The sequence below is a fragment of the Bison bison genome, unplaced genomic scaffold (genome assembly GCF_000754665.1).
Source record: "Bison bison bison isolate TAMUID 2011002044 unplaced genomic scaffold, Bison_UMD1.0 scf7180017864345, whole genome shotgun sequence".
In the NCBI taxonomy this organism is placed as follows: domain Eukaryota; kingdom Metazoa; phylum Chordata; class Mammalia; order Artiodactyla; family Bovidae; genus Bison; species Bison bison.
In genome coordinates this window covers 2485905-2498601 of record NW_011494917.1, presented here as the reverse complement: position 1 = coordinate 2498601, position 12697 = coordinate 2485905, and the positions used below count along the sequence as shown (strand labels likewise).

The following is a 12697-nucleotide window of genomic DNA, read 5'->3' as shown; positions in this document are numbered from 1 at the left end:
TCCGTGCTCTGCAACAAGAGGAGCCACTGCAATGAGAAGCCCACGCCCTGCAACTAGAGAGCATCCCCTGCTTGAAACAGCCAGAGAAAGCCCGAGCAGCAACGAAGACCCAGCACAACCAAAGGAAAAAAAAAAAAAGATGGGCGTGGGAGTTCTTCACACTTCTTGTAGTGATATCTGCACACCCTGCAGTTTTATCTTCAGCAGCTTAATGAAGAAAGTGTTAGCTGCTGTGTGTCCAACTGTTTGTGATCCCATGGACTCTTAGCAAGCCCACTAGGCTCCTCTGTCCATGGGATTCTCCAGGCAAGAATACTGGAGTGGGTTGCCATTCCCTTCTCCAGGGGATCTTCAGACCCAGGGATTGAACCCAGGTCTCCTCCATTGATGGCAGATTTCTTAATTGTGAGCTACCAGGGAAGCCCACTTTCTTTCTCTTTCACTATAGTTTCATTTAAATAGAGGCAAAAGAAAAATTTAGTTCCACTCTTTGCAGTGTCAAAAAGATGATGATGAAGAAGTTATAAAAAAGAGATTAATTTTGGGGGGAAAGAGGGGTGGGGTGGAGAAGGAAATGGCAACCCACTCCAGTATTCTTGCCTGGAGAATTCCATGGACAGATGAGCCTGGTGGGCTCCAGTCCATGGGGTCCAAAGAGTCGGACACGACTGAGCAACTATCACTTGGGGGAAAATCCCCCATCTCCACTCCACACATTCTTCCCTCTAAATATTGCTCTTTAGGTTAATTGATTGGCTTTGTTGAAATAACCACATTTAGGTATTAAAGGAAATATATATTTAGAGGCTTAGGAAATTACACCAAGGGATTTTTCCATGCTTTGGGCAATGGGAAGCATAGCCACCCGGCATGCTAAATTTTGCAAAAGGAACTTTGTGGCTGGCTTCACCTTGGCCCTACCTCTTCTAAACAGAGTCAGGAGATGGCAGCAGTCGGAAATGGTCCCACTTTCCTGTTGCTCTGATTGGCTGGCTCACAGTTCACCTCATATTCTTGGCATAATGACTGTGTTGTGGGATCTGACAGTTGCGACATCTAATCTGCCTCAAAGACTTTCCTCATGTCCAGGGAGTTCCACGGGACCTCCCTTAGTCTGCTGTAAGATCTAACCACAACCTTAATTAGTAGTCTTGGGAGAACCAGAGAGACGGTCTCCCACACCATGACTGTCCACTCAGCCCTGAATGAACAATTCAGCTCTTTACAGCTAACTCCCAAACAAGTGTCAAGCCCCAAGCATGAGTAAACTAATTCTGTGCTTTGCACAACACAGCCCAGGCATGCCACTCCTATTTTGCTTCTTAGGCAGCATTTTACACTTATTTGCAGCCTGAGTAAAACTTTCTCTGGTACCTTCTCTGACTCACAAGAGCACCAACTTAATCCACAGTAATAATAGAGTATTCTATTTAGCTGTACTTGTGGAAGAGGCAGCATCAAGGTTGCTTAGCAGCAGACATTGGTTTATTAAAAACAACTGTCTGTCTGGGAGGAAATCACCTCCTCATTTTCCTATGGATTCACGTCTTCCATGTGATTGTTAACTGAATTGCTAAAAAGAGTTTCTTTTTGGATGTGAAGGGAGTGGGGGGCGGGGGGGAACTGAAGAGCAAAATGGCCAGGAAAGACTCAACATTAGAAAGAAGTTGAGATGCCTTGAAGCAATTAGGGGGACTATATTTCCCCTGTCTAAAAAGTCAGAGGACTTCAGCACAGCTGTGTGTCCCGTGCTCTGCCATCGGGTTTCAAGTGAGCTCCAGCAGGAGGAGGGAAAATCTCAGAGAGGGAGAAGAGACAGCTCAGCGGGGTCTTGAGGAAATCAAGCTAGGAAAGGGTGCAGACTTGAGTTATCACCTCTGACCCCAAGGACCATAAGTACCAAACTCATTTTGTTGAACTTCTTAGACTAACAGTTAACAGTTACGCTCACGGGGCTGGGAAGGTATGGAAAATGGTAAAGCTACTTATGTCAGGGGGTGGAGAGGGAGAATCATTGACATTTATTGGACGATTGTCATGAGCTGCCACTTTTTAAAGCGTTTTTGGTACATGAAAATAATTGCTATTAGTTTAACATTGTCTTAAAAGATGAGAAACCAAGACTTTGAGAGGTTAAGTTCATGAATTTGGTACTTTGGCCACCTCATGCGAAGAGTTGACTCATTGGAAAAGACTCTGATGCTGGGAGGGATTGAGGGCAGGAGGAAAAGGGGACGACAGAGGATGAGATGGCTGGATGGCATCACCGACTCGATGGATGTAAGTTTGAGTGAACTCCAGGAGTTGGTGATGGACAGGGAGGCCTGGCGTGCTGCGATTCATGGGGTTCTAAAGAGTCGAACACGACTGAGTGACTGCACTGAACTGAACTGAACTGAAGGAGCAGGGATGGGATCTGAACCCTGACAACCAATATTCCTATCCACTTTACCAGGTAGGCCCTCAGTTACCAGATAATTGTGACCATGGTGTATATTGTGGTCCTCAACTGTCAGATCTTCCCATTTTTTCAAGCTTCTCTGAATTTATCAATGAGAAAATTCTGAATTTTTTAATTGTTGGAAATATCTTTTTAATGTTTTTGTAAAACTAATTTCAGGTTAGCAATTGAATGCAGATTGAATGGGATCGAGGATTACTTCCTGCCCAAATTCATTAGGTCATTGCTCACACTACAGCCCCATTTACATGCTGGGGAAGCCTGTACCAAGGAAGCAGAAATGGAAACAGGAACCTACACACTCCCGTCCCATTGCAGAAAGTGCCCTTTGGGGAAGCACTGAAACATTAAATCATCAGAGGGAGTTTATTCACCTAGGCTTTGCTAATTTCACCAGAAACCTAGGGGAATTGTGGATTTTAGATTTGCAATGGAGTAGAGTCTAGACCTGTGGTTTAGACCACACTGCCATGATCCCATAGTTCAAAGAGGTCAGAGAAAGCTGTGATGCTGACTAGGCTGGATCAAGTCCTAGAACACTGAGAACCAGGTAGACCCATGATAGAGACAAAGGAAGTCTCACTTCCCGTATCAGAGGAAAACTTCTCATTATGGACAGTCACCGTTTAGAAAACATTTTTACGTAGAACAACAGCTTGCAGATTGACATGCATTTGAACACAATAGTGTGGCATTTGAGCAGCCTTATGCAATCTTGGGAGGCAGGCATCAGAGTTCCTATTCTCTCCATTCTATAGATGAGAAAACTGAGCTTTCAAGTAGTTTAGGTCACAGAGCTGAGTCTTGGACTCTGTTCTCTTGAAAGTGAAAGTCGTTCAGTTGTGTCTGACTCTTTGCAACCCCAGGGACTATACAGTCCATGGAATTCTTGAGGCCAGAGTACTGGAGTGGATAGCCTTTCCATGAATCTCTGGAAACTCTACAGAGAGGGGGGGAAGAGGTGTCAGTGGGGTCTTATCACTGAGCAGCCATCTCAGAAGCTGGAGCCCTAGGCATGGAGCATTAGGAACCCCTGAAACATAGACTGGAGCAGAGGCCTGGGTTTGTGAATGCCATGAATGTTGGGGCACCAAAGAGGTACATTAAGGACTTGCCTAGTGGTCCAGTGGCTAAGACTCTGAGCTTTCAATGCTGGAGGCCCAGGGTTCAATCCCTGGTCAGGGAACGAGATACCACATGCTGCAACTAAGATGGAAGATCCTGAGTTCCACAATTAAGACCCAGAGTGGCCAAATGAAATAAATAAATACATACTTTTGAAAAAAGAGATACACTAGATTTGGGGCTTCCCTGGTGACTTAGACGCTAAAGAATCTGCCTGCAATTCAGGAGACCCAGGTTCTATCCCTGGGTGGGGAAGATCCCCTGGAGAAGGAAATGGCTATCCATTCCAGTGTTCTTGTCTTGAGAATTCCATAGACAGAGGAGTCTGGCAGTTGGATCAGACAGGACTGAGCAACTAACACACTTTTCCAACACACACTAGATCTGAGGGCAATCTGTGTGTGTGCCCTCTGCTGGGGCTGTGTCCCTGTGGTCACATCTCCAATCTGATCACTGCTCGTCTCCCTCATCCTGATTATTCCCGGCTGGTGCTCTGGGATGCCATTGGAACAGAAATGATCTCAGAGTCCTGAGAGGACTCATAGTTTTCTGCTGTGTGCTACCACATGAAGAAGGATGATATTGTATCACTTTTGATGCTGTTTAGATGGCTTGTCCACTATAGATGTTTATTCCACGAGTAGACCTGTAATATATTCTTATACATCTGAATTTAATTAAGAACTTTTATCTCGCTGGCATGGGTGTGCGTTTACTGTTTCTGGCCAGTTCAGACAAAGAAGTTGAAAGACAGATTTTTGAATTGTGGGCTAATTTCCCCGATCTTTTAAACCTCGGGCCCCAGCTCTGAGATGGAGATTTATGATCTTGACAATGCTGTCTTCAACCACTCTCTGGTCACCAGGGAGAACAGAGAGCAACTGCTCCCAGGAGTCAAAGTTGTCCCCTGAAACATCACCGGGATCCTCAAGGGATTCAGAGGATGGCTTAACTTTGAATATTCAGAGGATCTGGGTGCCAGGATCACCCCAGCTTTTCTTAATCATCTCATGACTTGGGAGGGCTGGTGATGAGATTCAGCCTTCTGTACTGTGGTCCATTTCTGATGAGTTTGGTCTTTGGAGCTTCAAAGGGCATTGTGGGCCCTACTTTTTGTGTTCCAAAAGGACTCAGACCAGAAGCTCATGTATTGGGTTGGCCAATAATTTTGTTCCCATTTTTCCATTGAATCTAATAAAAAGCCCAAACGAACTTTTTGGCCAACCCAATACTATTTGTGCTGTAGTTTCTCTGTTTAGCAATACCTCATCTTTGATGCTGATACTGTTTAAAAATAAGTGAAGGTTCAGGAACACTGACAATGGTTACCAAGGGCACTTCTCACAGCCCTTGCCTCTCTGCATATGTGATGGCCACATCAGCTGCACCCTTTAATCACCTTGCAAGTGCTCACCCCAGCTGTTGGCTCAGACTTAAACATCCAGGTTAGGGAACATTGCCTCTCTGGTGCCTGCAGTAATTAGGAGATTAGGGCTCTCTTGAGATTCTGGACTTCATTTAGGGTGGAGAATTTGGGAAGCAGGGATGAGGGGACGGCAGCATCAATCTGTCCATCTCTTCACACATCGGTCCAGTCCTCTCTTACCTAGTGATTGGGTACCGTGTGTGTGCCATGTGCTAAGTTGGGTGCTGTGCATTCAGTGGTGAACAGAGAAGACCCCCATCTCAAGGAGCAGCTTCTGTTTCAGTAGAGCAGCCCGAGGAACTTCATCTGCTATTACTTCAGGTGTGTTCATTGCCAAGCGTCTGTAGGTGTCTAGGGACTTCATTAAAGTTTTGGACCTCAGTAAGCCCTGTATCCTCTCTGCTCCTTTGGAGCCCCACCCTTGGGTGGGCTGGGCCCTCAACGTGCCACCGTCAGCACTTTCCAGATGGGGAGGGCCTCCAATGACTGTGTCATCCCCAGCTCTGGCCACAGAGGCTTCATCACAGAGGGAGGTTGAGCTGTGAACATGTTGCTAGGCTGTGGCTTTTTTTTTTTTTTTTTTTTAATAAACGAGGCTTGGGCTTAATTTAGAAATCTGCTTTTGCTTTTTCTTTCTTTTTCCCCAGCATCATCTGGCTGTCTGGCACTGTCAGAGAATTGCATTTCTGACCCAAGTAGAGCTCCTGAGCGTATGGGGGCAGGAAAGAGTTTGGGGAGAGGACTGACGCCAGCCCAGGCTGCCTCACGGGGAGGTGGAAACACGTGGGCCTGCTATTAGCATCCTGTTCGGGTTTTGGACGAGTGTCATTTGTGACACCTACATAGTCCTCTCTTGGAACAAGAGGATTCAAAGCGGCCCTGGTGCGAGCGCCTCTTCTGCTAACCACACCCCGGCATACAGCGGAACAGAAGGCAAAGCTGCACGAAAGAGGGCCAGAGTCAGGTGCCAGAAGCAGACGACATCCAGACTTTCAGCTCTTTGGATGCAGCTATTTCAATAAAGTCACTTTTTGTGCAGCTATTTTAACATGAGGATATTTCGATTTGGCCTAAAAATTCAGCCAATAAATGTTAGCTTTTCAGCACAGGGAATATAGCCAATATTTTATAATACCTTTAAATGGAGTATAGTCAATAAAAGGTCTTCCCAGGTGGCTCATGGGTAAAGAATCTGCCTGCCAATGCAGGAGATGCAGAAGACGTGGGTTCAATCCCTGGGTTGGGAAGATCCCCCTGGGGTAGGAAATGGCAACCGATTCCAGTATTCTTGCCTGAAAAATTCCAGCAGGAATTTTTTGACAGGAAAAATTAGACAGAGAAGCCTGGCGGACTCCAATCCACAGGGTCACAAAGAGTCACTCACAAAATCTATAAAAATAATTGAATCAGTGTGTTGTACACCCGAAATTAATATGACATTGTAAATCAACTATACTTCAATAAGAAGTAAGTTTAAATAAATGATGAGTAAAATGGGCATTTTATACTCCATCGGTGAGTTTTACCCTAACCCTGAGATTTGCTCTATTGCCAATCCTACCTCTAGGCATTAAGGTGTATGGATCTAGTACAGGTAAGGGAAAAGTGTGGTTGAAGTTCAAAGTGGGAGCAATATCAGGGATCAGGTAATGGTCCAGGAAGGAGTGAATGTCAGGAATAAGGTGCCCGTAAGAACTGGAAGCAGATCAGGAGTAGAGAAGCATTGAGAGGTCTCTAAAGTCAATGAAAGGGTCAATCCAACTGAAATAGAAGAGTCAGAGGTTGAGTGAGGGCTGGGGAATTGTTTAGAAACATAAAATTCTGTGAGCTTGCATTTTGGCTTGCTTGTTTTGAGGCTGTGTTAGAACAGCTGCATGAAATTGTTGGGCAAGAAAATAGTTCACTTAGGATTCAGAACAGCTCATTTTGGCTCCTCCACGGGAAGAGTCTGACTCATAAATGTCTATGCATTTCACTCAAGGGCTTGTTTGAACCTTAATTTCTCCATATACCAGGCAGGTGATTGTGTCCACCCTTCCTCTCTCCCCACCTGTGTTCTTCCTCCAAGAGACAGAACTCAGAATGAGCCAGCAGCTCGTAAACTCCTTCGAGGCATTTGGAGAAGATGCTTGCGTAACTAGTGGGCAACTAGTCTGAATGAGTGCCCCATGAGTCAAGGGTTTCCGAGTCGGGCAAGCGTAGCCGTCCCTGCCGGGTGATTCATGTGGACACAACGATGCCTTTGGTTGGAATGTACACTGTTGGTGATGAATCTGTTCTTGCCAGTGCACAGAATTCCATCTTTATCCAGATGCTATCAGCGTGAGGCTTCCCAGGAGGCGAGTGGTAAAGAACCTGTCTGTCAGTGCAGGAGACGTAGAGACGTAGGTTCCATCCCTGGGTCAGGAAGATCCCCTGGAAGAGGAAATGGCAGCCCACTCCAGTATTCTTGCCTGGGAAATCCCATGGACAGAGGAGCCTGGCAGGCTACAGTCCATAGGGTGGCAAAAAGAGTCGGCCGTGACTTAGGGATTTAACAACAAAATCAGCATGAGGAGTGTACACACGAGCACTCAGGGATTAGATGGGGGGACGAGTTGAAAAGAATCTGACACTTGTTCCTGCCTCTAAACCTCCACTGTACAAAGAACCATGGCAGCATGTTTATGCCCAGCCATCAACTGCCCTTGGCCAGTGAAGAAATTTTTCCAAATTCTTCTGCCATTTGTCAAACTTGCCAAAGTCCCTGGAGGCAGATCTGGTGTAACTGAAGGTGGAGGGAAGAGAGGACTTTCTCTGCCAGGTTTCCCTAGTTCCTGTGTTGATCTTTTCACATCACACAGTGAAGCCTCACGGAGGTGGGGATGGTGTGTCCTTCCAGGATTGGCGCAAGCAGGCAGCAGGTCTGCGGCCTCAGCTGCCAGAAGCCTGACCTGGGGCCACCACGTGGCTGGGCAGGGACCCTCCTCTGAGCCCTCAGAGTGGAGGCCAAGGGCAGGAAGAGCCCACGTGTCTCTGCATCTCGTTGACCCAGCCTCACCTCCAGGTGCTGGGCGCCCCATCCCTGCTCTAGGAGCCAAGACACCAACCATCTCCCTGGTACAGTTAATCTTCGTTTCTGCCACGAATCCATCTTTCTTTGTTACTACTCACCCTGCCCCTGGCTGCAGATTTCTGATGGATGCCTTTCTCAGGCGTTGTGTTTTGATTCTCTCCTCACATTTACTCCCAAGTGCCAAGAACAACTCTGTTCTGGCAGAAGGATGCTTTTGGCTTATAAACGAGAGGGAGCAGTAGTTTCTCTGCATGAGCATTCTTGGGATTTACGTGCAGATTAATTCTGGGCACTGTCTAGAGGCTCCTCCAGGTCTCCCCACTAAACAGCATGTTTCTGTTGCAGAGAATTACTTTGCGTTCACTGCTTGTAGCTGGAGGATGATAAGAGCTTTTCTTTCAGAGCCCAGTAGAAGGACTCAGCACCCTGTACTCCCCCAGACCTTGGCTGAGTCCACACTGAACAACAGGATGTGTATTGTTACCATGGTTACAGCTCCACACCTCGTCCCTAGTATTTGTGAGCTAAACCTTGAGACCTCTTCTGAAACCCTTGGTTTTTCCAGCCCTGGGAGGTGGGGGGAGGGGGTGTGTGTGTGTGGCATCACCCCTTGGCGCTGCCCTCCCTGAGCCACTGACAAGCCCTCTCGGATATATAGCCGGAGTCAGGTCCAACTGACGCTAGATTCTCTGTTGTCTTCGAGTCAGACTTAATGACACTTGCTAAGCACAGTAGATGCCCTTCTCGATAGTCCCCATCGTAGTTTGGGAAAAGTTGTGTTGCCTGATCTGCCGCTTTGTACAGTAATTCAGGAATTTGCTGCTGTACATAGAACTAAATTTAGAGACAGGAGGGGTCATGCCTCACCCAGGCAGTATGCAAGCCTTCCTGCCCTATCCTGTCCCCAGATGGGGGACTGCAACCTCCGAGAGTGGCCAAGTCCTAGATTTGCTCTGCCTGGATCTCCTGCAAACAAAGGCCTCATCCCGTCTAGATCAGAAGACATTCTCCCCTCCCAGAACAAGGTGCTGCCCTTGGGGGTGAGGCTGTGAGAGGTCGGCCAGCAAGACTCTCTGCCTTGGGGGCTAAAACCAAGACATGACCACAAGGCTGAACAAGAGCCACCTTAAGTATGAAGGTGCTTCCAGGGACACAAATTGGCTCCTTTGAGTCCCAACACAGCTCTTGGAGGTAAACAAGGCAGGTGTTATTACTTCGATTTTACCGATGGGGAAACTAAGTTTCAGAAAGTTTCATTAACTTCCTTAGGGTCTATAAAGCAAATCACCGGTGGACTTGAGAAACCTCAAATTCCTGACATCTGCTCCAGTTTTTTCCATGACTCCATGCTGCACTTCAGCAGGGCTTCAGCAAGCATCAAACGGCGCAAGTTCTGGCCCTTCCAGCTGGGCAGGGGCTGGCTGGAAGCTGGCATGGGCTTCCATCGGTGGGGCCAGGGCCCCGGAGGCTGTCAGTGCAGCTTCCACTCGCTGTACAGTGAGGCGAGGCTGCCTGCCTTGGAGGGGCTGAGACCGTTTAGGTGCTTGCTGTTTATGAGGCTGTAGTGAGAGGGATGGAATTGAAAGAGAGAAAGGTGGACCAAGGAAGAGAGTGTGTGTGTGCACTTGTGTGTGTACACACACACACCACACGCACAGAGCCTGCATTCACAGGTGAAGAACAGCTGCTCTGCTGTGATGGCCGTTGAAGACAAGTGGAATAGATCCCCTTGGAGGTCATCTGCTGCTCCTGGAGGGCACACTGTGGCTTCTTGCCTCAGGCTTCGGCAGCCCCCGCCTGAAGGGCTTCCTCTGGCCATGGGAATTTGTTGGGGTAAAGAATTCACCTGCCAATGCAGGAGACTTAAGAGATGTAGGCTTGATTCCTGGGTTGGGAAGATCCCCTGGAGAAGGAAATGACAACCTACTGGAGAATCCCATGGACAGAGGAGCCTGGCATGCTGCAGGCCTTGGGGTGGAGAGTTGGACAAGACTGAGCGACTAAGCATGCAAGCACCTGAGTGGGGCAGCCTAAAAAAGCCCCAGAGCTAATGGTCTTATTGTTGTGGTTAGTCGCTCGGTTGTGTCTGACTCTTTGCAACCCCATGGACTGCAGCACGCCAGACTTCCCTGTCCTTCACTATCTCCTAGAGCTTGCTCAAGCTCATGTCCATCGAGTCGGCGATGCCATCCAACCATCTTATCCTCTGTCACCCCCTTCTCCTCCTGCCTTCAATCTTTCCCAGAATCAGGGTCTTTTCTAAAGAATCGGCTCTATGCATCAGGCGGCCAAAGTATTGGAGCTTAAGCACCTATCCTTCCAATGAGTATTCAAGGAGTTGATTTCCTTTAGGATTGACTGGTTTCATCTCCTTGCAGTGCAAGGGACTCAAGAGTCTTCTCGAGCACCACGGGCACTGGTTAAGACCCAATGAGGAATGGAGTTGGGGGGAAATGTCCCCAATTCCTTGCCTGTTGATAAGACAATTGAGGTGTTTTCGAGAAGGATCCCAGTGGGAGTGAACCCTAGTGCTCTGAGCAGCAACTTGCTTATAATGTCAACTTTTTGGCTCTTCCCTCTTATATCTTGCTTCCCAATCCTTCACTGTGTTTCTAGGAATCATCTCCCCCAAAAGCTCTGTGCAACCAGATTCCTGTTTCAGGCCTGAAAACTAAGACCGTGGGCTCCTAACAAGCTTCTGCCTCCCAGAAGTACCTTGTATATAGTGGGCTTTCAGCACAGCCAGGATCCTGCTGGAAGTGGCAGTGTGCATTTCCTGGCGGGCACTGTTCCTTTTCAGTCATCAGATAGGCAGCCTGTGGTTCTGCTACAATGATGGAGTTCTTTAAGTTGGAAGAGTCTCTTTGCCTGTGTATCCAGGAAGGGCCCCTGAATCGGGGCTGTGTGGGGAAGAAACAGAGAACTGGGGTTGCAAAGAGTCGGACACGACTGAAATGACTTGGCATGAGTAGCGCCATAATCACTCCCTTTCCTGGGCAGGCCTGCGTCATCTTGCTCTTTGCATGCGTGTGTGCTCAGTTGCTCAGCCGTGTCCAACTCTTTTTGACTCTATGGACTGTAACCCGCTGGGCTTCTCTGTCCATGGAATTCTCCAGGCAAGAATACTGGAGTGGGTTGTCACACCCTTCTCTGGGGGAACTTCCTTACCCGGGGATTGAATCTGCATCATCTGTGGCTCCTGCATTGCTAGCAGATTCTTTACCACTGAGCCCCCGGGGAAGCTCCGCATTGCTCTCTAAATTCCTCTTAATGCAGCAGCAAATCTCGGTAGCGTGGGAGGCAGAGCCAGGGCTCTCCAAGGGGGAGCAGCTCCTGGATGCCACTGAACCATGTGTCCTTCTGGGTTCCAGCAGACAGTGGATCCCACTGGCAACCAGGCAGACACGCGAAAGCAAGCGTGCGCTTCTAACATTTTGTAACGTGCCTCCCACAAAGCAGAAGGCACGCTTTCTCCTGCGTTGTTCCCTGCCTTGTTCTTGACATTTTTAATGTGCTGAGCTTACAGGCAACTCTGCATTCCTGCCACCACCCACTTGAATTGGCTCCTGGTCGCTCCAGGCCTGAGGATCCCAGCCATGTGCTACACCCCAGAGAACACTCTCCCACTCCCCAACCCCCTTTCTGGGCGAGCCTCCCTCCTCCTCACCTTGACATTTAGGGCCTGCTGCTTTTTCTCCTCTCCTCCTCCAATAAATCGGGGCCAGTCAAGTCTCACTGTACCCTTGGCAGGTCTAGGGCAGCTGCTGCTGGGATAAGGCGGCTTTGCTGCAAGCCTCCGATGAAAAGCAAACACAGCCCGTCTGCTCCTGTTGCCTGGCTTTGCAGCCGTGTGAAACCCGAAGCAGAAGGCCCAGCTTCCATTTCCAGGCCCTTGTCTGACCTGCCCAAAGCCGAGTGGAGCTTAAACCAGATCCAGCAATGCCGTCCCTCTCCTAGGTCCTTCCTAGTTTGCAGCCCAGATTGAGCTGCTGGTTGAGCTTGCTCGCCCTCAGCAGGGCTGGCGTGGAGCAGTGTCCTCAGCAGCCTAAGGATCACAGAGGCTGGGCCATTTCTGCCTGTCCCCCACAATCTCCCAGGGCCACATTCAGGGTGGGGCTTTTGTTCAGCCTGTGAGTGAAAGGGAAGCCTTTTTAGCCCAAAGTGTCAGACACTAAGCAATGCCTGAGGGTATGTATGTACAAGATGATAAAGTCATCAAATAGGTTACCAGGATGTATTGTACAATGTGGGGAACATAGCCAATATTTTGTAGTAACTGCAAAAGGAAAGTGACCTTTAAAAATTGTATACAATTAAAAAAAAAATAGGGCAAAAGGAGAAAAAGGGACACAGAGTAAATGGGAAAAAGATGGGAAAGGAGGAAAAGCAGTCTACAAAGTCAGAGTGATGCGGAGGAGGGGCTGAGCACCACCCACAAGGCTTTGAGTGGCACCAATGCCATCTGTCACCCATCCCTGCTTCAAAGTGGCATCAGGAGCTGGTGAGTACATTCACTGGCTCCGTAGAAAACACACAGCTCTGATTGTAGAACCATGTTGCCTCCAAGGGTCCTTGGAGTGGGCACAAGTGTGAACTTCCTTACTCAACCACAAGACCTCTTAACCTAAGG

At 48.3% G+C, this 12697-nt stretch overlaps 1 protein-coding gene across 1 annotated transcript; it reads left to right on the top strand.

The window, feature by feature from the left end:
- The first annotated feature begins 4286 nt into the window (after positions 1-4286).
- Positions 4287-6060, top strand: SMIM2 (small integral membrane protein 2). The gene is given in 4 exon segments (XM_010854647.1): positions 4287-4351; positions 5735-5765; positions 5768-5912; positions 5915-6060. Coding segments are annotated over 4 exon segments (387 nt in total).
- Positions 6061-12697: the final 6637 nt, after the last annotated feature.